The 27,480-nt window shown below is 40.3% G+C and overlaps 2 protein-coding genes across 6 annotated transcripts; both read left to right on the forward strand.

Moving 5' to 3' along the window:
• The first annotated feature begins 70 nt into the window (after positions 1–70).
• On the forward strand, positions 71–8,143 carry erap2 (endoplasmic reticulum aminopeptidase 2). 4 transcript variants are annotated; one of them, XM_069138895.1, is made up of 22 exons: positions 498–551; positions 709–923; positions 1,214–1,510; positions 1,626–1,812; positions 1,900–2,069; positions 2,183–2,321; positions 2,411–2,545; positions 2,642–2,762; positions 2,876–3,030; positions 3,152–3,265; positions 3,351–3,482; positions 3,815–3,946; positions 4,835–4,903; positions 5,030–5,205; positions 5,309–5,388; positions 5,480–5,663; positions 5,799–5,955; positions 6,050–6,234; positions 6,332–6,493; positions 6,710–6,850; positions 7,158–7,239; positions 7,589–8,143. In XM_069138895.1, the coding sequence occupies exons 3-22, from the start codon at positions 1,341–1,343 to the stop codon at positions 7,733–7,735; spliced, it is 2,838 nt and encodes a 945-aa protein (XP_068994996.1). In that variant the 5' UTR covers positions 498–551; positions 709–923; positions 1,214–1,340; the 3' UTR covers positions 7,736–8,143. The 4 variants fall into 4 exon arrangements, with proteins under 4 accessions (XP_068994997.1, XP_068994998.1, XP_068994996.1 ...); XM_069138896.1 differs by lacking the exons at positions 498–551; positions 709–923 and adding an exon at positions 71–259; XM_069138897.1 differs by lacking the exon at positions 709–923 and having other exon boundaries at positions 495–551.
• A 488-nt stretch (positions 8,144–8,631) lies between these two features.
• Positions 8,632–24,602, forward strand: lnpep (leucyl/cystinyl aminopeptidase). Of its 2 annotated transcripts, XM_069178522.1 has the most exons (22): positions 8,632–9,020; positions 11,766–11,860; positions 12,546–12,748; positions 13,060–13,171; positions 13,352–13,609; positions 13,712–13,902; positions 14,081–14,219; positions 14,978–15,112; positions 15,265–15,385; positions 15,476–15,627; positions 15,717–15,830; positions 15,934–16,065; positions 16,161–16,295; positions 17,037–17,197; positions 17,291–17,379; positions 17,482–17,665; positions 17,791–17,947; positions 18,663–18,847; positions 19,071–19,232; positions 19,795–19,935; positions 20,042–20,123; positions 20,255–24,602. In XM_069178522.1, exons 1-22 carry the CDS (start codon positions 8,993–8,995, stop codon positions 20,384–20,386), a joined length of 3,108 nt encoding a protein of 1,035 aa, XP_069034623.1. In that variant the 5' UTR covers positions 8,632–8,992; the 3' UTR covers positions 20,387–24,602. The 2 variants fall into 2 exon arrangements, with proteins under 2 accessions (XP_069034623.1, XP_069034622.1); XM_069178521.1 differs by having other exon boundaries at positions 15,265–15,627.
• The last annotated feature ends 2,878 nt before the right edge of the window (positions 24,603–27,480 follow it).

A 27,480-nucleotide genomic window follows, 5' to 3' on the forward strand; every position in this document is an offset into this window, starting at 1 on the left:
ATACACCCAACACACACACACACACACACACACACACACACACACACACACACACACACCCAACACACAAGCACATACACAGGCAGAGAGAGGAAGAGACTGTGTGAGCTCTTGCACATGTGAAGCTCTGGATTTATTAAAAAAAAAAAAACAAGGGAGAAAACTAAGGACAGGACACCATTACCGTGGACAAGAGAAAGTCAGTGAAGAATAATTCAAACAACTGGAGACACACCTGCCTACGGCTGTTAGATCTGAGGTGAGAAACTGATCATATCAACACACCCCGGACATGAGACAACACTCTTGTAGGTTACACCTGCACACACGTAACCAACGACGAATCTGTTTGTCTCTCTCTCTCTTTCATACACACACACACGCACGCACACAGACACACACACACACACACACACACACACACACACACACACACACGCACACACACGCACGTAACTGTTGTGGGTGGGTGCTTGAAAGCTAAAAAGAGAAAGTGAAACTTAATGGCAGGGACATTAAGGAAGCAGCATGTTGAAGCTAAAATGATCGAGGTAAGGCTTCACATTCACAACTTTACAACAGGACATTTAAATAAGCATTATTTTACAAACTGTAATGTAATGTCTTAGCTTTACAGTCGGTCTGATGTATTTCTGGTGAACTCAGAGGTTGTAACTAACAGCTTTATCCTTTCAACACAACTGGCAGGCCTGCAAACTGAATTGAACCACAGCTATGCTCCTGCAGCTGTTGTCACCTTACAGTTATAGCTGCGTCCTCATCTTGTTTTGTCCACACGGAAAATCATGTGGTGTTTTTGTCACATGTTTGAGCCTCCCTCAGGATGAGATGTATTGTGGCCTAATTGTCAGCAAATCTCAGTTAGCCAGAATTAACTGAGCAGGTGCTTCAGTGCAGCCCAGGTAATGTAAAAATATTTTTTTTACAATCCTTGCATGGCAAGTAGCCAGTAAATGAAGATTTAGGGCACTGAGTGAAGAGTAAATGTTGCAGATGGAAAGGTCTTTGTTTCAGTAAGCAGGAACCACTGAATCCATTAATGTCTGTCCAGGTTTTTCAGTGAAGATTGTGACCTTTGAAGCAGGAAGTCAAACTTGGCTGACCTCTACGAAAGCACAGGGGGCATTATGGGCTTGTCTGAGTAAATGCTGGGAGGTTTGTGTGTTCTTAATCTTCCATTTGTGTCTTTCAGGTTTAAGAGAAGAAGTTGTTGCCTGTGTTTGGGATTTGAACGTGTGATATCCACTAGCTGTCAGCCTATAACACGAGTTGGCTTTTTTTTTTTAATACATCTGTGGTGAAAGGACATTTCCTCTGCAATGGTCTCAGCAAGGCTGTTGGTGCTGTCTCTATTCAGTGTGTCTCTGGTTGGGTCTCAGCCCACCCAGAGCTCACAACATGCGTCAAGCCCTCCTCATCCTGCAGGAGAGCCATCTCCTTTAAGTACTGATAATCTGTCATTCCCCTGGAGCCGTCTTCGCCTGCCAAGGTTTGCCTCACACTTGTTTCGCAGCAGCTCCATTTAAGAAATGAACAAAAAAATTGCCAGACACCTGTTTTTTCAGTCATTTATTAAAGAAGTGACATGTGTTTCTTTTTCTCAGGTACATCATCCCTCTTCACTATCACATCGTCCTGCACCCCAACCTCACAAGTCTCATTTTCACTGGCTCAGTACAGATCCAAATTGATGTCCAGAACAATACAAACTGGGTTGTATTACACAGCAAGGGTTTGCAGATCTCCAAGGCCACCATTTTAGACCAGAACCTCACTCATCTGTCTGACCAGGTAGTTGTGACTACAGATCAGCTTTTTCAAAAAAAATTTTTTTATTGTTACCTACAATACAGATCCAATCATCTCCTCCTGTTCTAGGTTCTTCCAGTTCTTCATAACCCTTCGCATGAGCAGATAGGCATTTTCTCTCCCAGGGTGCTCAGCAGTGGGCACAAGTATTTCCTGTATATTGAGTTTGGGGCAGAGCTTGCTGAAGGTTTCTATGGCTTCTATAAAAGCACCTACAAAAGCGCTACAGGAGAGATCAGGTAAGACGAGGTCCGCATACAAGGTCCAGTATGCATAGGGAGTTGTCCAGCACATACGGGTGTGTTACAACTGCAACACAAGTACAGTAGTATCTTCTGCTGTCTCTTTTCAGAACCTTAGCTTCAAGTCACTTTGAGCCCACAAGTGCTCGAATGGCTTTCCCTTGTTTCGATGAGCCAAGCTTCAAAGCCAATTTCTCTGTACGAATCAGGAGGAGGCCGGTGCACATTTCTCTGTCCAACATGCCTGTAGTAAGTTGTATGCGTTTTTACACACACACACACACACATATTTAATGGTATGTGAAAGAAGGCAACAGCTAAGAGTTTGTTTGTTTCAGGTGAAGACAGTTGAAGTAAATGACGGCTTGCTTGAGGATCAGTTTGCTGCAAGTGTAAAGATGAGCACGTACCTTGTAGCATTTGTCATCTGTGACTTCAAGTCTGTCACTGCAACAACATCTTCTGGAGTGCAGGTGTAGTCTCTTTAAATATTCATATTTTGTCCCTAAATATTACCCTCTCTTAGTCATAAATGTTGGTATGATTGTTTGTGTCTTTATGCACGGTAGGTATCCATCTATGCTGCACCTGAGAAGTGGCTGCAAACCCACTATGCCCTGGAGGTTGCTGTCAAAATGCTAGACTTCTATGAGGAGTATTTCAACATCCGCTACCCTTTACCCAAACAAGGTGAACCATCTTTTAATAAAAAAAAATTCTGGAACCAAACCACAAAGTATTTCATCTTTCTCCTCTTCACTCTATCACTTTCTGCCTCCCAACCCATGTTTTCCCTCTCTCAGATCTGATAGCCATCCCAGACTTTGAGTCCGGTGCGATGGAGAACTGGGGTCTGACCACCTACAGAGAGACCAGCCTTCTCTTTGACCCCCTCATGTCCTCTGTTTCTGATAAACTCTGGGTTACTATGGTGATTGGACATGAGCTTGCACATCAGGTGAGAGTACGACAGTGTATCTGCACACTGACATGCAAGATTAAGTGTTTGTTTAGTTCATGAATCATTTTATTATAGAAATAGTCAATGCAGAGGGGTAAAATTTAACTCTTGCCTGCAGTGGTTTGGCAACCTGGTGACCATGGAGTGGTGGAACGATATCTGGCTGAATGAAGGATTTGCCAGGTACATGGAGTACATTTCAGTGGAAGCCACCTACCCTGACCTCAAAGTGGTATGTGCTGTATTCTCTGATTGATACATAAATATTAAGGTGAAGAAAGATCAGGGATATTCATGTTCTGTGCCCAATCTTGCAGGAGGAATATCTGCTGTACACCTGTTTCGCAGCAGTCGGTTATGATTCACTGAACTCCTCTCGGCCAATATCCAGCCCGGCAGAGAACCCCACTCAGATCAAAGAGATGTTTGACACAGTTTCCTATGACAAAGTATGCTTTTGGTCTTTTTGTTCTAAAGAGCATTACAAAATGGATAATGGTCATTCATTAGGACTATATCATCTGTGGAAATTTGTCTGCAAAATTGGTGATCGATAACATTATCTTCATCAACTAAAAAAGTTAAATGACTCACTTTTCATGTGTGAAAATGATGGAAAATAGCCAGTAAAGATAAATGTGTGAGTTATATTATTTTGCTGAACAGAAAAATCTAATTTTTCACATTTGGGACAAACAAAACCTTGACACGTGCTCACTCCAGCCTTCATAGAATGTCTGGGTTCATCACTAAATTAATCCTTTTCTCCGCCTCTTTCAAGGGAGCGTGTGTCCTGCACATGCTGCGACACTTTCTGACAGATGACGTGTTTCAGAGTGGGATAGTGCGATACCTGCGCAAGTACAGCTACAGAAATGCACACAATCAGGACCTGTGGGACAGTCTAGCCAATGTAAGAACCTAAATTACATTAACAATGTAATGCACTTTGTGGTTTTATTTCATCTTGTACGTAGTAAATCAAAAAGGCCTGATTGAACTGTAGTTCATATTGTCAAAACGGAATGTAGTGAATAGAGAACTTTTTAATTTGAACTAAAGAGAAAATAGCAAGGAGGCTGTTCTCATCAAGATATGTCCTTCTGCTTTTAGACATCAACTGCTCATCTTTTTATGACCTTAAAACGATCAGACAAAGAACAGAGAGTGATGAGTCCTTTTTCAGAGCTCGTACATTTAATTTGTTCTTTTTTCTTCTATATATATCAATGAGGTCCATCTTTTTCTTTAATTAAAAAAAAACACAAAACTTTTTACCCCATATATTAATTACAAATCAGGCAGACTACATTTCTGCTAACTGCAGTGTTTTAGACTTTTGATGTGTTTCCCTTCCTTCCAGACAGCTATTGTTTTCCATGGTGCAAACATCACTTTGCTGAGACTTAAATGTTACTTAAAGTAGATATTTAATGACAGTGAACATTATGCCTGTTTTCACTGCAGTTAAAGTTTGTTTGTCTTGTCTTTGGTGAGGCATTTCGTTTTAAAAAGAATGCATGGTGTTTTCAGAAAACCGTAAGAAAACATGGCTGAAAATAAAAGCAGACGTGGTGTTCACTGCGATGGATTACTGATATCAAGCAAGTTCAAAGTCTCTCAAAGTTAATTTTCTAACTGTGCTGAAGGTACTTGGAGCCAATAGCTGCTATGGAGGTGGAAAGATCACATCCAAACCTATGAAAAACTCCAGTGTACTATATATAATAAGAAATGTAAGGTGCTTGTGATTTGTGTATTTTTTAACAGTTAAAAGGAAATGTTCGATTTTGTTTTTCAGACATGCTCGGAGGAGGACTTTATTTCAGGAAAACACTGTTACAGCAGTGACCAGGCCCCCAAGAATGCAGTAAGTAAACCTTTAAGCATCAACTTACTGGGCTCTCTTCACTGGTTTCCTCATGTAAATTTCACATACTGGAGTTTGTAAGGTTGTGGTCACATGAATTGATCTTCAGTGTACCGTCTCCTCCAGTACCTGTTTGCAGGGGAACATCTGGACCTTACAGCCATCATGAAGACTTGGACTCTGCAGAAAGGTATTCCTCTGGTAACTGTAACTAGGAAGGGGCCTCATCTGCAGCTTAGACAGGACAGGTTTCTGAGAACAGTGCTGCCCTCTGACCCGCTGTGGTCCTCGCTGCAACAGGGGTAATTTTGCGCATTTTATTCTACTGTTTAGTTTAGGCAAGTTTACTGAGGTTTAAACTTGACAGTCTACATTTTTAAATGAATACTCTCTTTTCTTGTACAGTTTCCTTTGGCATATCCCTCTGACATACAAGACAGATGTTTCCAGCACCATCCACAGACACCTGATGACATCGCCCACAGGTAAGGGGTTGGAGGGAATATGCTACATATAATATGTTACAACTTTTTGGTGCCTTTCTGTCTTATCTTTTATTGTGTATGTTTTATTCAGACAGTATAGACATTGGAGAAGAAGCGAGCTGGGTGAAGTTAAACTCTGACATGACAGGCTATTATGTGGTTCATTACGAGGACGGCGGTTGGGATGTGATGACCAAACTACTGAGGGAAAACCACACTGCTCTGAGCTACAAAGACAGGACTCACTTGATACACAACGCTTTTCAATTGGTCACGTAAGCATACGTGTGTGCTCACATGTTTGTGGCTCTGTGTCAGAAAACAAAAAACTTTTCTTAAGAAATCAGTATTGATTATCCACATGTAATAGCACTTTCACAACTTTCAATTTTTTTTGTATCTCTCTATAGGGCGGGTCATCTGCCGCTCAACAAAGCTTTAGACCTGATTGGTTATCTGCAGCTCGAGACTCACACAGTGCCTCTCCTCCAAGGACTGGGTTATCTGGAATCATTTTACCAGATAATTGAAAAAAGGAATGAGCTTGATTTAACACACAACCTGGCGGTAAGAAGACAAGAGTACACAGCATGCATGTAATGTATGTGAGTGAGATATTGAGTTCCTGTGGGATGCTGTTTCTGTGTTTCTTTTTGTACAGATGTACATCCTGCAATTTTTCCGTGCCGTCATTGACCAGCAGACGTGGAGTGACAGCGGCTCTGTGTCAGAGCGGCGGCTGAGGTCAGACATCTTGTCATTGGCATGTCACCTGGATGACCCTCTGTGTCTAGAGCGGGCACGTCAGCACTTCAAAGACTGGCTTCAGTCCAACGGAACTCTGAAGTCAGTCTAAATTATATTTTAACACACATCCTTATCAGTCAAATTTGATATTTCATTGTATTCCTAATAAGCACTCCTCTGCTTGTGTTTACTCTAGTCTGCCTACAGACGTGGCAGAGACAGTATATTCAGAAGGAGCTCAGGATGACCACGGCTGGGCCGCACTCTTACACACCTATAAGATTTCCCTTTCTGGAGCACAAAAACACAAGATCCTGTTTGCCTTGACCAGGAGTAGAGACACCAACAAACTACAAAGGTACTGTCTGTCTTCTACCTTCTGTTTTTTTAAACAGTTAATGCTGCCATCTTGTGGCAGTCATGGAGTATTGTATCACAGTGCTGTTGCCAAAACATGCCAGTCATTAGTACAGAAATGCTTAGTAAACTCAAGTAAAGCTTATACAGGGGACATATAGAAGTGACATGAATGCTGCAGACGCTAGAGAACAAAGACAATGTGTCTGTGTTGCAGACTGCTGGAACTTGGTCTGGAGGGGAAGGTAATTCGATCGCAGGACCTGTCCACGCTCATCCTGATGGTGGCCAGGAACCCGCGGGGACATCACCTCGTATGGAACTTTGTCAAAAAAAACTGGGACACACTGGTGCAAAAGTTAGTATAATATGATGAAGACACTGTGTATGACCTATCAGTCAAAACATGTGATGCCATAAAAATGCTCTTTTACAGACGGTAACATGTTTCCAAGTGTGTATATGTAAAAACTGCCTTTTACTCTTTAAACTTGTGTGAATCAGATCCAACCAGTAAAACACAGCTTTCTAAAGGCTTCTGTGCAGTCCAGTAACAAAAGATGCAGATTTTTGATTTCATAAGGAGCTTTTCATTCCACAAGCAAATACTAGACATTCATATATATTTGTCTGTGACTGTCCTCTGTTGTTTTTCTCACCTTCAGGTTCCAGCTAGGCTCATTTTGTATTCGAAACATCATCATGGGCACCACAAGCCAGTTTTCATCCCCAGAGGAACTCACTGAAGTAAATACATTACTAAATGTTGATGTACTTTGTATTCTGGAAGGTAATATAGTCAATATATTTAGATTACTTGACACTGGCACTGGCAATATCAGAAATCTCGCTTCTATTGACAGTATTTTTCAAAGGTTAATTGGTATGTTTTGATCTTTTTTTTTCTATACAATTTCCCATAAAAAGTCAAATTAGGGTTAAATACTATGGCAGTAATACTGTTTTACACCTGAATTTAGACTCGAAACATGCAAAAATGCAAAATTACCCACACTATTGTTTGCAAACTTGGTTTATGAATTTTGTCTAATTTTCACTTGTATTCTTTTTTTGTGTAAATGTGTGTGTTTGACAGGTGCAGTTGTTCTTTGAGTCCATCAGAGAACAGGCTTCTCAGCTGAGAGTTACTCAGATGTCCCTAGAAAATGTGCAGAAAAATGTTCGCTGGGTTCAGAGGAACCTAGAGCCTCTGAGAAACTGGCTTCGTGATCAGATGAAGTAAAATACAACACAAAGAGAGGTGATGGTTGGCACGCACAACAGAGGGGATATTTGAATATATTTTGAATTTGTTTTAGTTTAATATTTACTAAATTTGACATCAAGGAAGAGTTGACGGTTTTGTATGTAAAAAAATATGGTAAATTTTCAGGGGATTTATTTGTTAGAACAAAAAAATTGAATTAGTAGAACTGGCAGCTGAGTGATAGTATGTTTGAGGAGCTGTGATTGAACCATGAATATTGTGTTGTCTTTGTGTGTGTGTGTGTGTGTGTGTGTGTGTGTGTGTGTGTGTGTGTGTGTGTGTGTGTGTGTGTGTGTGAGAGAGAGAGAGACAGAGATCCATTCCAAAGTGACACACAAACTTGTGTGAATGATGGACAATAAAAGGGTTCATTTTACCTCCTGACACCTCTCTGTTTTGTATTAACTAAAACATAACTTTATGTGTGCAGACATTGTATGCTTCTGTGTGTTTACTTGGTATTCATCATAATAATTACTGTAGACATTTGACAAGCTAAGGGTTTAGGTTGGTCTCCAGGAAATTGATATAAAACAGTGCAATGTCCTCACAAGTTAGTGAAAAGTGTGTTTTTTTGTTGTTGTTGTTTTTTTTTTTGGGGGGGGGGGGGGGGGGGCTATTTGTCATGTTAACCTTTTTTTGGGGTTGACATAATAACATGAATATGTTTCAGTAGTATGAGGGTTGAGGTCAAATATGTGACGCTTGTGGTTTACCACGATGAAGTGAATGTGACGCAATACATTGCCCTCAAATATAACAAGCGTGTGCGCAGGAATGGGACCCGGCCCCGCCCCCTTAGCTGGAACATCCAATGAGATGTCGGCATTATAATTTGATGGGCGGTTGTCAACAACTGGTCGGAAGGGGAGGAAAGTGTCATCTGCTCGTGTTTTGTTTTTTTAAAAGTTTACCGAGCAATTTAGGCTGAGATTTGCTGTCAATTTTTTTTTTTTTTTAGTTTAAGGCTTAATATTGTGAGACACCGTGTTCACGAATTTAAAAAAAACAACAACAACAGTTATGGGCGTTAAAGTTGTGGAAAGCGGCTAACGTGAGCTAACTGAATATCTTCCAGTCAGTTACTACGTAGTTAGCTACCGTCGGTACGGGCTGCGGTGGGCTGAGCCCGGCTACGAGCGTCTTGCAAACGTGCAGGGGCTCCCTCGGGTTTTTTTTTTTTTGACGCGAGGAGGAGGAGGAGGAGGAGGAGGTCTTGGAGATAATCCTACAATGGATGTATTTGACGGTAACAGTTCAGGTAAGGGTCGGTGGGGACATTTACAGCGTGCTAACAGCAGCAGGCCGGCTAATAAGTACCGGGACACTGACTGGGAGTGACATTCACCCGAGGACACATGTTGACAAGGCTGCAATGGGCTGTTGAAAGAAAAACAACAACAAAAGAGCTGCTGGTTTTTTTTTATTTATTTATTTTTTATGAGTAACTTGTTTCTTTTTACAGTTGAGTGATTCTCTGAAGCTAACTTTATCTCAGTATCTGTTGATAGTCCTACAGCGACATGATAACATTCACATTTGTTCCTCCTAAGCCCAAAGCAGGAAGGACTGTTTGTATATATATATATATGTTTTTTTATTTTATGATTGCTTAAGCAGTTGACTGTCTTGAGACTCGTGACAGAAACAGTATTGTCCTGGTCAGACTGAAGTTGCCTGTTAAAACACAGACGTGCTGCTTGCCCAGTTTAAGCCTGCAGGTTTTGGTTAGTGGCTGTGTTTGGTGGTGGTGTGGAGAGCTGATAAGTCATGCTCAGCTCAGCTCAGGCTACCAGGAGTCAGCTGCTTTATAACCTCTGCTATGGTCCCAGGGCTTCCAGTGCTTTATTAAAACAAACAAAAAGGCCGGTACACACAGGACAACAGGGGTTTTAGTTTCAGGGAAGGCTTAATTGCAATGGTAGCAGTGGGGGATGGTAGGCAATTATTTGACTTAAAAACTGCGTTTTCACCTATTTTTGGATGATTGTTACTACAGTATTTATCTAGAAATGAACAAAACAAGGCTAATAGTGTAGTTATAGTGCTTAGGTGCTGTGAAAAAAAACAACCTTAGGTGTGCCACAAAAGTGTTATGATGGAAGAAAGAACCTTGTATAAGGATCTACAACCAAAGTACAGCAGTCTAACTTCCTTTTTTGTTTGTTCTTGTTTGTGACTTTTTGATTTTCATGACACATGATCAGATAAGGATGTGAAAGCCTTCACAGATAAGTTCCTTCCTCTGTGCTTTTAGTGATGAAGCAACCAATAAGAGCACTCTGGCTTGGTTTGCTGAAGCTATGTCTTGTGTCCGGTTTGTGTTCTCACCGCTGAAGTAGTGAACATATCAGTCAGACTTAGACACATACTGCATATTTAAGTGTAGTTCTGTAACTAAGGTAGGCCTGATAAATGTTTTCAGTATACAGGAAGAACACAGTCAACAGATAACAGGTTGTACTGCTGTATACACACAGACTTGTTGGTCATAAACCTTCGCCTGGCTTTTTGGTGACCACCACCTGTCTCATCTAAGCGTATGAAATATCAACACCATAAAAACAAAACGGTATTCTGCAGTTGTAAGACGTAGATCTGACAATCATTAGTGTTTAATGCCTTTTCATGGGTGTTAGTTTTTTGTTGTTGAAAACTGGACATCACACATTACAGACTACGTAGCTCTTAGCTTATTAATAGACATTCATGTCACAGCAATGTGGTCCAGACAGAGAGACTATGATAATCCATGCAGTCACAGCAGAAACACTTTACTGGACAGAGAAGGAGCCAAATAATTTACATCTCACATTTCTTGGCTGTGGACTTCCTTTTAGGGGAATTAAAGCTCTTCCTTGTTTGTTTGTCATTGTCTTTGAGTGAACAGTGTGCATTCAGTAGGGATTTACTGTCTCTGTGCTTTTCACTCAAATCCATCTACAACTGAGACTGAAAATGCATTGTCTGTAGCCTGTAATAGTATGAATGGATTGTGAGGCAAAACGGGAGACTTGCACTGCACAGCGTTTTACTACTTTGCTTATTGAATTAGGAAGGTGAACATGCCTCTGAGGGGAGAGTCTGGCTGCCAGAAAATTACATGAATTCTGTCAGACAAGGCTTAACTCTTGTCACGATGCTAAAGAGGAAGGTTCATTTGAGAAAATGCAGGCTTTTGTAAACTGCAGTAGCATGTGACATGGCTGGATGAAGGATATTCATTGTTCTTGCGTTTTTGTAGGTTGCAGGGACTCCCTTGTTTAATTTTCTGCAGCTAAATAATTTACCCACACATTGAGTGATTTTGGTCTTTACAGATTTAGTAAAACCAGTACTGATGAGCGATGAAGCCGTTCTATTTAGGTCAAAGTACCAGGAAACACTTGTCGGAGGTGTAGTAACAGGAAATTGCAGAAACTCAGTCAGTGCTTTTTAAATGTGGACTTCTGTTGTCTGCATGTTCAGTGACAACAATAAGTGTTTGTGGTGAGTAGTGTCTTCTTGCCACTACTCATTGTGAAAAACTCCAGAGTAAAACTAGCCAATGTATCGATTTTATATCAATATAGTCCTAGATTTGGGGTATTATAATCATGATATGGGTTAAGTATGATCTTGTCCTGGTTTTAAAATATGCATTACAGTGAAGTGATGTAATTTTCTGAACTTACCAGACTGCCTAGCTTTGCTATTTTTTTGCCTTTACCCACTTTATCATTATAACCATGTTTTATTTATCAAAATTCTCATTGTATCAATATTTAGTAAAAGCACCAATAGTCATCACTTCAGTATTCAACATCGATTTGGAGTTTAGAAACACTGTAACATTTGAATTTTGACCATATCGTCCAGCCCTACTCCAAACCTTCTGCCCATATGCCAGCATGTGTAACAGATTGTGTGTGTGTGTCATCGTAGAAACTCATTTGTATTCTTTAAAGTCACTTATTTCCCTTTTTGGGAACCATCTGTCTGATTTCTCTTCCTCTGTGTGTTGCAGAGCATGCAAACCTGCCAAGGAACATGATTGAGAACAGCATGTTTGAAGAGGAACCTGATGTTGTGGATTTGGCAAAAGACTCCACTGCATTTCCGGTATGCCGCCGTTGTATGCTGACAATGGGAACTAACTGAGGCAATATATTTAAGGATCATTTGATTCAAGAATGGCCGACATTTATGGGTAACCAGGGATGCTCATTTAAACTCTTTGCGGTTCAGTACATCTTTCACTGGTCTGTAAATTATTTTGTAGCTGCCAGCTGCATTTATTTATCTATCTTGAACACTGAATTGAATACCTTGCGTAAAAAGGAACTTCATTTTAAAAGGATGACAATGCTATATCTTAATTTTTGCAATAGTCTCAATATCATTCTTTTCAAAGCTTCAGTTTAAGCTACTGTCAACACAGACAGGCTCATGAAGTCATTCCTCAGTCTTCATCTTCTTCTATCATCTCTCATTCTCTGATACCTAACAAACCTTCTCCTAATTTTCATTTCCTTTTGCATTCTTTATGTTCTTTCTGCATCAACCTCCATCCTAGTAAAAAACAACCTCTTCTATCATTAGGATTTTTATTGAGAGACCCTATTCTGCCCTGATTATTTTCCATCATTCCTGTCTCTGTCCTCACTCTCCTCACTGTTTTTACACATGACATCTTACCCTTTGCTAATTAATTTACCTTGGAAATGTATGTAGTTGTTAACATTATATGGGAAACATTGCACAGTTCATCTGGAGAATAACAGAGTGTACTGGACATTCTCTCTAGACGTTTCCTGCTCTTGACCCAGATGAGGTGGCGTATGAGCCTTGTAGCTCCCGGTTGCTTGTGCGAGGCCTGGGAGAAAATGACATGGACGAGGATGAGGAAGACTGTGAATCTTCAGCTCGTCTGCTGGGCATGTCTTTCATGAACCGCAGCTCTGCTCACAGATCCGCCTCTTCCCCTTTCAGCAGACAGTCTCCACCGAGGTAATGCACTAACACTGGGTTCATTTTGGTTGCTGTAAAGTATTTTAGTGTAATAAATATTTTTCCAGTGTGGCATGCGTTGTGACATTTCAAAGTAGTGCTCCATAAATAATTATTTATTATCATAGGCTGTTCAAATGTTGAAATCAGGTGAATGTAATGTTATTGTCAAACTACTTCAAATACATTTCACAGCTTCTGTCCCCTGCAACACCACCATCTACAGCTTTGTCATACACACTGTTGCTCCCTTTGACCCCATATTTGTAAATTGGTTCACAAAAGTAATGCTAAACTCTCTGTGGTCTCAGGACATGTTCACGACCTTCAGCTCGTACCATGGTTGTATGCGTGTTATTCCTGGTGATAGTAGCCTCTATGACCATGGTACTCTACTTCTTACCTGGATGCAACTTTACAAGGGTAAGACAAATATTGAGTTAGTTCTGGTTAGTTACGGTTTGCAATCATGTGTAGCGTTTGCCATCATGTGTAGCGTTAACGTCACTCACTCTTCCTATGCACTAAGCCAATATGTAGGCGAGATAACTTCCCTTTTTATTTCTCCTCCACACTGATTCCTGTGGCTCCCTCCTCCTGCAGACGGGGTGTCGGAAGCCTAACAAGACCACTCCCATTGAGTCAGTCTACCCTCTGTCCACAAATGGTGAATTGTTTCCATGGGCACAGCTCCGACTGCCTCTCAGCATACGTCCTCTCAGCTATGACCTCACTCTGAACCCTGACCTCGATTACATGACCTTCACCGGCCGAATTGTTATCAACATGGCTGTGCTTCACAATAGAAAGTGCATTGTCCTGCATGGTTCCAATCTCAACATCACCAAAGCTACCTTCAAGGTGGGATTGAAAGGATTTCTGCGTGCTGATCAACCAAATAACTGACCACTATGTTTGGTTATGTCATCTGCTTGCTTTTCAACAATGCTTTCTCTCATCCAGCTCGGTGATGGGCAGGTCCATGATGTGACTGTACTGGAGTTCAAACCCAAGCAGCAGCTTGCTGTTAAGTTCTCTGAGGAGCTGAAGGCGGGCCAGCACTGTGTTTTGACCCTGGATTACTCTGCCAAACTCTCACACACCTACGATGGTTTTTACAACAGCTCTTACTCTGATAAAGATGGAAATAAAAGGTATACTTGGTTAATTTGTTGTGCTATAATATCAGGTGGGGAATGTGCTCAACTTGTGACCAGACACTAAAAGAGCAGTGCTGTAAAAATTACAGTTGACAGTTGAAATTGGACTGTTTTATTAATTTATACAGCATTTATCTATTTGAACATGATTACGTCCGTCTCTTGTCTTTAGGGTGCTAGCAGCGACACAGTTTGAGCCGCTGTCTGCCAGGAAGGCCTTCCCTTGTTTTGATGAGCCAGCTTTCAAGGCCACTTTCCTGATTAAAATCATCAGAAAACCAAACTACATGGCTCTTTCCAACATGCCTAAGGTACTTTAAAAATGTATTATTTTTTACAGAATGGTACCAACAGGTGAAACATCCTTCTGGCTTTGGTTAATGACTTCATCAGTCTTTATGGTTGATATCATTTGGTGTGCGTTTGTAAGGGCTGATGGTATCTGATGGCTAAATCTGAGATTTCTTACTAAACATAAACATAAAACAGACCTTAGTTTTGAATTGCATTTAATTTCAATGTTGGGATAGTACAGGCTGAAGTGTTAAAAAAATCTTTCCGAACGTACCAAAAATATTTTGTCATAAGGAAGAAACAGCGTCTATCAGTGTCTGCGTGCTGAGCTTCATTAGATTACAGCAGATGCTGATTATTGACAGGCTTAATGTCATGCCAGCTGCTGGCTAGTAACCACGGACATCCAAAATAAAATAATTTCATATTAATAGGTTAGTATTGCAGGTCTATAAACTTGATGTCCAGTGTGCGCAGCCTCATTTTCTGTTCCACAACATAATGTCAACAATGTTGTGTTTGTCACTATTTAGCTACAATCTACAGCACAACATTATAGTAATACATCTGTATATTATGTCACTGCCTCTCTTGAGGACCTTGAGAGTCATTTGTGTTCCCACTGTGGCTTCTCAGCTCTTTAGTTTGGGCACAGTTAAGCTAACGCAGAGTCTATTGGTATTTGCTCACAGTTCTGTATTCCACAACATGCCAGTTTTGATTACAGTATTTTTTTTGAGTATACTACCACTCATCCTTATGCTTTGTGTTTCAGGCTAACTCCACACCTCTCCACAATGGCCTCGTGCAGGATGAGTTTGAAAAGACTAGTGTCAACATGAGCACCTACCTGTTGGCCTTCATCGTGGCTAACTTCGCCCCCAACAGCAAAAATGTTTCAGAAACCGTGGTAGGTCTAAGAGCTTTGATCTCTCTCTTTGTTTTCATTTCAGGCTGTTTGCCTTAATATCATTTTTTTTTTATATTTAGTGATGTTGTGTTGTTGCTGATAAACAGTCTAGGTGTGTGTGTGTACTGTATATTTGTGTCTATTTGTTTTAGGTGTCTGTCTACTCTGTGCCAGAGAAGAAGGAGCACACATACTATGCTCTGGACACGGCCTCCAAACTACTGAAGTTTTACAATGAGTTCTTTGAAATTGACTACCCCCTCAAAAAACTAGGTGAGTACACACACACACCTGCATGTCTCACACTATTTATTTGCTCCTTCTCTTTACACATCGCTATATGCTCCCTCTATCTTTTATCAGACTTGGTAGCCATCCCGGACTTCCTAGCAGGAGCCATGGAGAACTGGGGGCTCATCACTTTTCGTGAGACCACCCTGCTCGTGGGCAAACAGTCCTCTCCTCTGGAAAAACAAGTGGTTGCCTCTGTCATAGCGCATGAGCTCGCTCATCAGGTAGTTTTGGTCGCCTCGGTTGTCTGTGAAAGGAGCCGTGACATTGAATATGTTCAGGGTCCTAATCTGTCTCTGATGTTGTGTTGCAGTGGTTTGGAAACCTGGTAACTATGAGGTGGTGGAATGACCTGTGGCTCAATGAAGGCTTTGCCACTTATATGCAGTATATGTCACTGCAAACAGTGTTACCCAAGCTGGATATTGTAAGTTAAAATATTTTGCTCAAATTATTTCTGGCATATTTTGAAGCAGATATATTTGTGTGCCTCTCTATGCGTCTTTTCAGTAAGTGCTTTTTGTTTGCAGGGTAATTTATTCCTGGCAGTGCGGTTCAGAGCCTTAGACAAAGATGCACTAAACTCCTCCCACGCTGTATCCACAGAGGTTAATACGGCGGAACAAGTCGAAGAGATGTTTGACTCTGTCTCCTATGAAAAGGTACACTTTTGTATAAAATAAGTACTGTGCAATTTGTCTACGGGTTAGTCCTGTTTGAGGTCTTACCGCTGATGCTTTGTGCCTCTGTCCTCCAGGGTGCATCCATCCTCCTGATGCTGAACACTTCGCTGCCAGGCGATCAACAGTTCAGAAAGGGTATCATTCAATACCTAAAACAGTTCAGTGGATCAAATACAGACACGGATGACCTCTGGAACAGCCTGACACAGGTCTGTGTTTGTGTTTTTGTGTGCATGTCTCTGTCATAATAGACACTATTTATCAGCAGTTTATCATTTTGGCTACTTTTACCCTTCATTCTGCAGTTCGACAGCCAACTATGCTACTAACATTCATCCTGACATTGTCTGCATTTAGCTAGTTTTACCGTCATCACATAAGGGATGATCACAGACACATGTCTCTGGAGTTGCATTATTAACTTGAAAGGGAGAAAATGACTTACAATCGTTGATAATGTTATACTGTTTAGATCCCTTGTTCATCTTCAGGCTTAATCCCCTCTGAAGGGAAGTCAGAGCACATACAGACACACACATGAACATAAGACTGATACAAGAGGGTTTGAGCCCAGTGCCCTTTGTTGAAGTGTCATCTGCCAATTCATCACTTTCCCTTCTGGTGCTCATGCTGCCAAGGATGCCCCCCTATTGGTGCTTAACTTCCACCGGCTTAGTCAAACAAACTCATCTGGATGTTTGCCACAATGTTTGCACAATTGATGGATTCTTTGACTTGTGTAAAATATGTTTGTGAAGTTATCCCTATTTTTTTTTTTTTTTTTTTTTTTTTTTTTTAATCAATGCCCTTTGTGTTGGGATTAAAGAAATTGTTGTTAATACAAATCTTCATGATGTAGCAGCAACATTTCAGACAACTCCCACAATTATCTCTGTGTATTGAGAACGCATGAGTGCACAGATGAACTGGATTTCTCTTCTTGTCCTCAGGTCAAGGTCTCCACACAGCACCAGAACATATCAGAGATGATGAGCTCGTGGACTTCACAGAAAGGCTTTCCATTGGTCACTATAAGCCGCAAGGGAGACCAGGTGAACCTCACACAGGAGCACTTCCTGCTCACAACTGACAATGCCACGCATACCTCAAGGTGGGTTACGTTACCACAAACAGACACACACACACACACATACACAAATCATAGAAATACAACAACCCCAACTGTATTGTGCACTCTTTTTAGCTTGTGGAATATTCCGGTGACATACGTAAACGACAGCTGTAGTTTGGCCCCTGAGTGCAGACAGGTGTTCACTCTGAACACCAAGTCAGGTAAAACACAAAGTATTAATCTTCTATACTAAGTTTTAGAGTCTCAGATATTTTGTTAAATGATAATTTTTTGTGTGTACGTGCGTTTGTGTTTGTTTTCAGGCACCTTTAAGCTGCCAGAAAGTGTGAAGTGGCTAAAGTTGAACTACAGAAACACAGGTTTCTACATTGTCCACTACGGAGATGAAGGCTGGGCTGCTCTTAAAGATGCTTTGTCCAAAAATATCAGTGTTCTTACAAATGATGACCGTGCATCGCTTATACATAACATCTTTGCTCTCTCCAGGTATAAAAGACAACTTAAACACTCTTTTTCAATTGTATTCACTGATAAAAGTGGAGGAGTATTTTCAAATTATTGTACTACACTTACATCTTCCACCTTTCTTCACTGTACTGTGTTGTCATTAGATTAGGACGTGTGTCTTTCGATCAAGTCCTCAACGTGCTGAAGTGTATGTCCAAAGAAACTGAGACTTCTCCTGTGACAGAGGCCCTGCTACAGCTCAATCGAATCTACGGGCTGCTCGACAAAAGACAGGAGACTAATATTGTGTCCCGCATGAAGGTACTTACCTCACACTTATGAAAGTGGGTTCACAGTAAGTCACATATCCATCGAACACATTCAACATACTGTGTGGCTTAAAGTGAACATGTGCTGTATAAAGTGCTGATGAGTTGGTAAAGTAACGTAAAGCAGTTCACAAATTTAAGCCGTAAGAATTTACAGCAACATGCCGACATTAAAAAAAAGTGCCGTTTTTGAATTTTACCATCCACTTATTTTCCCATTAGTGATCACTTAATTCAATTCAATTCAATTCAACTCAACTTTATTTATATAGCGCCAAATCACAACATAGGTTATTTCATGGCACTTAACACATTAAAGTCCTTACAGCAAGACTTTACAATATTATACAGAGAAACCCAACAATTTCAACAATTCCCACATAAGCTAGGAGGGAAAAAACCCCTCCTCTTTAAGGGAGAAAAACCTCCAACAGAGGGAGGGAAAAACTCCCTCTTACATCTACCTTACTTAGATTTGCTTAAATCACTAACTTAATTGCACAAAATGCACTTTGGTTTTATTTAAGAAGTCAAATTTTGTTAGCTACAAGTTATTATTTTACAAGGACAAGTAAGATACAAGTATCCTAAGTCTGTAAACTTAATTTGTTAGGTTAAGTATTCGAGTGGGCTGCTCACTGAGTGTAAAGTTTCTGTATCCTAATGTTTCTATGATTTTTTTTTTTTTTTTTTCTTACATTTCACAGAAATATATTCTGGCTCATTTTGGTTCCCTGATGAACAAACAGACATGGGAAGAGGAGGACAGTGTGTCTAAACAAGAGCTGCGCTCAGCACTGCTGCAGACGGCCTGCAGTCTAGCAGAAGAAAACTGCACTCAACAAGCGAAGTCGCTATTCAAAACCTATGTTGAGTCCAACGGGACCTTTCGGTACGTAAAGAACTCATAAAACATTTCATTTTGATTTCTCTTATTTAGGGTCATGGTGGCAACAGGTAGCCCAAACATCTGTTTTACAAATACAAGTGATCTCTAGAAAGGGTGCAAGGACACTCATTTGACTGGATAATTAGTATCTGAGTTGGAGGAAGAAAACTGGAGCAGTTGTGACCATATAAATAAATATTTTTGCCTATTATTTGAATTTCTGTAGGATTCCAGGTGATTTGCAGCAAGTTGTATTCACAGTGGCGGCTCAGTCAGATGAAGATTGGTCGACTTTACTCAGCATGTACCACTATGTCACCTATGATGCGGAGAAGCGAAAAATGCTACAGGGCCTAGCATCCACTCAGGACACACGCCGTTTAGTTTGGTAAGTGTTTATGTTTGCTTACATAGCATACAGAGTCTTATGCCTGGTGCACACTAGAGGATTTTCTAATTCTCTTCTCACTGATTTTAAAAACGTGGGAGACCACAAATATAATGACACATTTAACATATTTTTAATGTCTGATCTCTGTAATGTGCCATCATAAGAGCGCACACACCAAATATTCAGTCAGGAAGCTGGACCAGAAGCTTGGTGTTTGCGTTCAGAGTGGTGATTCCAGGGACTTGGGATCTCCAAGAAACTCTTGTCATTAAAAGTGACTTCAGAGCAAAACAAACATGAAGGCAAACCTTGTTGTCAGCTGTTTGCCCTTGAGTGTGCTGTTTTGCACTGAAAAATGAAACAGGAGAAATAGACCGTGGATGAAGTCAAGCCTCTAAGTTGAGCTGGTGTCTTTTTCTTTATTGTTCTCAAGTTCTGAAACCTGTTCATAATATTACAATGATTAAAGGACTTGACAACAAATGTCTTCATGCAATCTGGTAGTTATCATGAGGACTGTATTGTCAGTGCATTCAAACACTTACTTTGCTCTGTCCAGGATTCTTAACGCAGGTCTGAAGGGAGACCATATCCAGACACAGGAATTGCCTTTGGTCATCAGCACGGTGTGTAACGGTTTTGCTGGCTATTTGTTTGCCTGGGATTTTATACAAGAGAACTGGGACCGCCTCATAGAGAAGTAAGTGGTTCCTTTTAGCTTAATACAAGTTATCACAGAACGCATTCGAAAGCTATTTATATTAAAAGACGAAACGGCATCAGAGTTGTTGTTTTTTTGACTGTAGGTTCCCCGTGGGCTCGTTTGCCATCCAGTCAATCATCAAATCTGCTACCTCCCAGTTCTCCACACAGGCACACCTTGATCAAGTATGTTTCCATTTTGTCCTAATACAATACATTTATAAATCATTGTAATTGAGGGTCTGTGTGCAGGGTCGTGGACAGAATGTCAAGTCTGATCCGGTTAATATTTGGGTGTGTTTTTGTGTGACGTGCAGGTGCAGGCTTTCTTCTTCAGTCTGAAGGAGCGCGGCTCTCAGATGAGGAGCGTGCAGGAAGCTTTGGAAACAATCAGGCTGAACCAGCGCTGGATGGACAGGAACCTGTCCACACTCAGAAACTGGCTGTAATTCAGGCACTCCATCCTGTCTCTGCCCCGATTACAGGAAACGGGCGTGTGCCTTCGAGACAACAGCAGCGTTTGCACTATTATAGGACTGTGTCTCTTCACTCCCTTTAGCCAGAGCACTAATCAACGGCAGAGATTGTGCTCCAGCTGGGTACACAGGGTGTTTGATAATTCGAGATTGGTCCTGTCAGTTGTACTTGATAGCTCAGGGTGGCTCAGATTGTGTGTCTGACAGAGCGTTGTCAGATGCAACACACACACTTCTCATGTTTTATGCTGTCGACCAAACCTCCTCTGCAGTTTTCACCTGAGCCTCATGCCTGAGCAGGCAATCATACTTTACCCACACTCCTCTGGCCCTGCCCGATCTCAGGCACCGAACTGTGAGCTGTGTCCTGGCCACTTCAAAAATCAGAAGTGTGATTAATATCAACATCACTATGTGAGTACGGTTAGTTGTATATGAAGATGCAGCTGTTAGGGATTTCCCAGCCAAGACAAAGTGAAATCACTGCTTTGAGAGATGGAATTATTCTTTGTGTTAAGCTAATCGTTTATCGCTGTGTAATGAAAATCTGTGTAGACACAATAATTGCCTGTCTATACTAATTATTCATGCAAACTGAAGCATTTGCTATATTAGTCATGGTGGGCTAGAAGATTGGTTGATTGATTAATATCTTAAAATACCAAACTTGTGTTGGCATCAATTGAATGTATTGAAAAACCTTCCCACTGTGTACAGTAGATGGTGTACAGAGAAACAGTGCAGGTTAAAATCATCAACCAATGTGTCTTAGGTGAGAGCAGGCAGCGCACACTGGAGCCAAATGTTCATTTCTTTCTTCTTCATTTCTTTATCAGCCATAAACCCAGTTTAGCTCCAATCAATAAGCTTTATTTTGATTGCTTTTTTTTTTTGCCAGCAGTCCAGTAAAGTTGTAACTATAATGTAAATATGTTTAACTCCACAGCCTTTTCCCCTGTGATTTTGGATATACTCTTTCAACATTCTTGACTTTCAACACTTTTAAGATTTGCTTTCTGTCATGTACATAACGTGTCAAGAGGAACTGTATAAATATAACTTATCAAGAGTCTTGGTAAAAACGTTTTACTGTATTTCCTCATTTAGACAACCACGAAGATGGATTTACTGATGAATGTTGAGGTTTAAGGGCGAATATGCAAATTAAGGATACAAAGTATATACAAAAATATCTATGTTGATAATCTGACCAATAAGACGTTGCCAAAAATAGAGCAAAATCCACAGAGTTAAAGTTACACCAGTGTGAACCAGCTGTGTCGCTCCAGAGATTACTTTCTATTTATTTAGTGTCTTTACATATTTCCCCTTTTTTGGCTCCAAAATGGTATTTAAATGCAGCTGTACGTTCATCCTGAGCTTTATTTATAGTGGTACTTGTTCAGTCCATTACTTGTCATGAGTTACAGGTTTAACTAATCGCATTACATCTGGTTCATTTTTTAATTTTTTTTTTTTGTGACCTCCCGGTGACCTGCATTTCTGTGGTCGTCATGTTAAGGTTGAAGCTTCTTTGTGTCAGTTATGGGAAAACTGTGTTTATGAAAGTGACAGCAATAACTGTTACAACGGGAACTCATGACATCGGTGTAAAAAAATCCCGGTAGTGGTACCTCTCGCTTGATCACGTGTTTCAGAGAACACAACTACGGAACGGCGGTGAGAAGAACTTATCTCTGCACTGGTACATGTTGCGTTTTGATAAGTCTGAAAAATAAAACGAAGTGATTACCTAGGTACTGAAGGAGAAACTGGCTGTTCACACCCTCCTTATGTTAAAGGTGCAATATAAAGTGTCTTCGTAATACCAATTTGTTGGTTAGGAGTCGATAGTGGGTCAGTGTAGCTGCTCTAGCCTGGCTCTGCCAAACTATTTTTCACAGCTTCCGTTTCCTTCACTGTGCTTATAGTCTGGAAACTGTTCGCATTGACGAACGGTTTGCCACACTGAAGGGCGGACCAATCGGTGACCGGTTGGGGGGAGGGGGGTTAAATTGAAGTCCATTTTTTTTCTTCTAAACGTAGTTGCAGCGGTGGTAGAGTTTTGGAGCGTGTGTGGTCAGTGCAGATCGGTAACCGTTTCAAAATGAACCTGAGGTCGACGCCCAGTCGGATGTAACGACTGGAAATGAATATTTACGGAGCGTAGCCAGACCCATGTATTCACGCAGTGAAACGATTGGCTCTGGTAACACCAAGCTATGTCTGACCTCATTCCGGCTCAAATTTTGTGTATTCTTGCCCTGCTGTCAGTTGTTGACTTTTTTTTTAATTTTTTTTTTTTATGACTGATGATTGTAAACACTGTCCGTAACATAATACAATTAATTTCATTCATAAGGTGTCACTACATACCCAACGTTAACATAAAGAGCTCTTTACTTACCAATCTAGAAGAAATGTTAGTTTAGCGACAAACCTTGTTTTTTTGTTTTTGTTTTTGTTTTTTTGCTACTACCAAAATGTTGGATTGAGGGCAAACTGGATGCTACAGCAATTCAAACACAATGCATGGACAACTTTGACATAATGTCGAACCTGTTATTTCTTCGCATTTTGTGGATAACTTTAGGTACATTTTTTTTAAAATGTTTTCAACTGAAAAACTTACATATTGCACCTTTAACAGTGCTGAATATCAGTGCACAGAATGCCAGTACAGAGAATTGAAAAAGTACCTAATGAGTAAATCACACTTTACTTAAAGTATCTTATTGTAGTTTATGTCTACACATTAAGAATTATTCCATCCTGTCCAGCATTGTTTCACAATCGGTGTGATTACGTGTTTAACTGTCATTTAAGAAAAGACACCTCATACTCTTGTTTCCCAGCTGATTGTGGTTGATACTGTTTTATTGCTTTTCAGGCTTTGACAGTCTGTTATATTAATCAGCGCAGAGAGTTTCATTTTCATGTTATGTTTCAGTCAAAGATGTACAGTGAGGTGATGGGGGAGGGACTGTAAAAGTACCACACGTGCAGTAAACTGAGTCAGATTGTTTTTGTACTAGATTGAAATGTAGATGCTTCTGAATTTTATTGCTCTTCATGTGAATATAAATAATAGTTGATTTCTGAAAATGTCGGATTTTCTTTTTATACATAATTACAAAGGGAGCATTTCATATTTTCAATCTGTCAGACTGCCCCCCATTGTTTAAATAAGTTTTAAAAACATGTTGGTTTGTCACTAATTGACAGAAGAAGCCCCAAAGCTTTGCAAGCTTTGTTTGATAACACAAAACTTCCAGGATATTTTTAATTTTGGCAGGCCAAATAAAGTTAAGCTGCATCCAAATTTCTTCCAGTGATATTGATTGTACTGTAAGTTGAAATATGTTTGATATGTGTTTATTTTTTAAGAGTAGCGCCATTGTAAATGTAATGGGAGTCAGGTCAGAATAAAAGAAACATCTCCACAAAATTTAAAGTCATAGAACTCAGGAGGACAATAATACACCTCCTGAAAGTTTACTTAAGTAGGAAGGCTTAGTTGGAAAACTGTAAAAAAAAAAAGTTGCAGACTTATTACAAAATTAAGGCTGTACAATTTTCATTTTTTTTTAAACATTAAAAAAATGTAATGCTGCAAAAATACCAAAATGTTGCTACTGGGAGGTTACTGTGTAAACACACTGCAGCTCTATAGTGAATTTGCTGTTACATGAAGCTTCTTATCTGTACCACCAGAGGTCATTCTAGTTCTTTAGGAAACTCTCTCACTGGATCTCATAGACATGGACATAGTGCACTATATAAATGTAAATCATTTTTAATTCATGTACACATTGGACATGTTCTGGGGAACGATGATTTAAAAGTACTTAAATTCATGTTTTAAACCATTACTTTATGTCAAGTCTGTAAAAAAAAAAAAAAACGCAGATATTTTTTGCATTTTGATTTAGTTCACCACGCCATTGGTTTACTTCGATGTGCATGTAATTTGTGTGTATTAGAAAATATTTCTTGTTCCTCTGTAATTTATGGCAGAAAAGCCGTACAAATCATATTACATATGGTTTTTCAACCAGCCTGTGTTGGCCCGCACCAAACTGTGATGGTGTTTTTCCACTGTAGCACTCATAGCTGGAGATAGTGGTCATGATGGAGCCACCATCTTCACCCTCTTTCTTTCTTCCTCATTAAAAGCCAGTGAACTCAATCAATATGTGGAATGAACATGTATGTCCTTAGAGTAGAGCACGTGTACCAGAGACCGCCGAGCCGTCAACTTTGGATTTGGCTTGATGCTAACAAGAATGGCGATACAATAATTAAATTGTGCACCTCCTCGAGATATTTCGAACTGATCAAATTCTAATAGTGGATGAGTCAGAAAGTTTTTTTTTTTTTTTTTTTTTTAACAATCTATCCACCGTTTTGCAGCTGCAACAGTAGTAATGGATAAATCCATAGCTGAGCCTATAGAACTGTGTTTTTGTTCTTTTACTCTTACTGAAAAAAAGGGGAGACAAAAGCACTGCATTGTAATCTCTGTGGTTTTTGGGTGGGCTTGCACTAATGTGTTTTTGTGTAGGGATTGCTGGGACAGCCAACAATTGTCATATGTTGCCATCTATTGATTGCTACAGTTTTTGATGCGTATTGGAACTGAAGTAAGTAGTTAATGTCTAAAATCAGATGTCAACATAAGAATGCTAATCTGTGGGCAGGTGGAGAAGATTTTGGTCCCTGCTTTGGGTCCCATTTATAGTTCCTTTGTAGTTGGAGTACGACTGGCCAATCACGTTTGAGCAGGCTTTGGTTGCAAGCAGGATATACAGTCCAAATGAAGGTCACATGCTGTGGAACAGGTTGGCTATTAGCTGACAATAATTAACATTTTTATTAGTTTTGTTCTCGTGCTTTTAAATGTGAACTGTAAACTGCCTACTTGTGAAACAAGCCAGTCGTAGAGGTCGTCTCTCGACTCCATTCTTGTCTCCCAATCTGCTAATCTGTACAACGGCTGGTGCACATAGAGGGCGGTCATGGCCGGGACGTCTGCTGGCTACACTGGAACCTTCAAAATATTGACCGTTGCTCCAAGAGGCAAATTATCAAACTGATTTGTGAGAGCAAACTGAACGACGATACAATCAACTCCTGTGTGGAGCGGTCCACAGATACTGTACAGTATGCAAGTTTGCTAGGTGACTGAGGTTAATTTACGCATTCCTTTACCATTATCGCACCAATTGCCCCACTGAGACATTTGGGTGGAGCGCCCACTGGACACAAGGCCTAAAGGTCCAAGTAATTTATTATAGATTATGTCTCTCAAACGTCACACTCATATCAAGATCATCACACCTTCAAAGGGAAATGGTTATAAATAATTCCTGTCTGGTATCCTGGACATTCTTTGCAAATTTCTCGTAAGTCAGTCATAAATCTAAATGACACAAAAAAACAACAACACGTGCACAGAAGGGCCCCATCATCATGCTTGCACTGACAGGACAATTACAGAAACAAGTCTAACTCGCATAATAGCTTGAATCGTGACGCAAAGACTCACGCGCGCACACTCATGTACATCATAAATCAACCTGTAAACTAAACGGAAAGAAAAGGATGATGGTTTTTTTTTTTTTCAATCTAGAAACATTTGGTTTGAGCTGCAGGGATGTTACCGTTTTCATTTTTACAGCTGTTTGTTCATCAGTGGTCATTATGGCTCCTTCTTAGACATTCTCAGACGCACTGATGTTTCCAGTGTGTTCTGTGAACAGGAGTATTGCTGGGTCCTGCGACCGGAGATGGACAAGGTGCTTAAGTATTATATTTACGTAAAATGATCAATACTGCAATGGAAAAATAGTTCATCAAAAGTAAGCGAAATGTTACTTACGTAAAAGTTTTTAAGTATTCAAAGTTTTAAAGGAATTGTTCCTTTAAGTGTTGTGTTTTTGCATTATTGCATTAAATTTTGCAGACACGGTAAGCATTCCCTTTCTGAGTTATATTTATTTACTGAGGTCTACTTCACATCGACAGTGTTCATTGATCAAAACATAAAACTAAGCCAGAATTAATATAGCTGGGTCAGTTTTAACGTCCCGGACCAAAAGGCACCCTCAGTATAGAAACATGCAACTTGAATTGATGAATATCGTATGCTCAAAATGCTTCCACTTTATTTCAGATGAGTGTAACTGTCCCCATTTAAAACACAAAAATGAAACCAAAACTCTCGATACAAAACACAACAAATGCCCAATCTGATATGTAGTGAGGAGAAATTTTAAAGTCTCACCAAAAAGAAATACATTTTAGAAAAGTATGAGTGCTTTAAAACTTTGGTTGAGTGCAATACTTAAAATACATTCTCTTTCTGTGTTTTCACTGTCAGATCATCACACCATTTTTTCTGAGGAGGCTCGATGCACAATGGCCTCTGCGTCATTAATCACACAGTCAATCAGTGTTGGCCTCATTCTGTCAAAACCCGGGTCGGAGGCGCAACCATTTGAACTATGCAGCCCAGTTAAACCAGGAGGTCACGTTGACAGTCAATACATTTTATGGTCAGTGTCATCTGCCTCTGCAGCTTCACAGCATCAGATTGATCTGCGTGATGAAACATTCTAGAGCGACTGATGGGTGATAGCAAAAAAACTGAAAGTCTTTGAATGAGGAAATGTGAGCGACACATGAGCAGTGTAACAATCTGATTAAAACACTCGGCCTACTGGACTTGAAGGCTGCAAGCAAATGTGAACTATTCGTGCTGATTTTGGGGACATATTGTCATTTGGTTTGGTTTGTCCTACAAATCACTCCCCGGACAAAGCACTGCATAGCTGCTATACTCTGCCACTATAGGTCACTCTGAACTTTCTCTGCTCTACTGCGTACACAGCACATCAGTTGTTGGGGTCCTGGTCTCTCAGGAATGACACATAATCTCAGGCTAAACCTCGGTGTTTCTGATGTGCAAAGGAGCATATTGAGTTGTAGGTACTAACAGGGATGAAATTATTTTCAAGCATGCAAACGTGTTGCTAAATGGAAAAGTGTGGATTTCAATGTTCGAG

The sequence above is a fragment of the Embiotoca jacksoni genome, unplaced genomic scaffold (genome assembly GCF_022577435.1).
Source record: "Embiotoca jacksoni isolate LCO1_2020_lvr unplaced genomic scaffold, fEmbJac1.0.p SCAF_8, whole genome shotgun sequence".
NCBI lineage: Eukaryota > Metazoa > Chordata > Actinopteri > Embiotocidae > Embiotoca > Embiotoca jacksoni.

What these genes read in the sequence shown, in the direction of transcription:
- lnpep (XM_069178521.1), top strand. Translation starts at nt 8,993, where the DNA reads ATGGATGTATTTGACGGTAACAGTTCAG. An exon ending in AAGACTCCACTGCATTTCCG is followed by an intron (nt 11,861 to 12,545) that starts GTATGCCGCCGT and finishes CATTCTCTCTAG; the next exon opens with ACGTTTCCTGCTCTTGACCC. An exon ending in CACAGGCACACCTTGATCAA is followed by an intron (nt 20,124 to 20,254) that starts GTATGTTTCCAT and finishes TGTGACGTGCAG; the next exon opens with GTGCAGGCTTTCTTCTTCAG.
- erap2 (XM_069138896.1), top strand. Translation starts at nt 1,341, where the DNA reads ATGGTCTCAGCAAGGCTGTTGGTGCTGTCTCTATTCAGTGTGTCTCTG. An exon ending in TGTGGGACAGTCTAGCCAAT is followed by an intron (nt 3,947 to 4,834) that starts GTAAGAACCTAA and finishes TTTGTTTTTCAG; the next exon opens with ACATGCTCGGAGGAGGACTT. An exon ending in CCCCAGAGGAACTCACTGAA is followed by an intron (nt 7,240 to 7,588) that starts GTAAATACATTA and finishes TGTGTTTGACAG; the next exon opens with GTGCAGTTGTTCTTTGAGTC.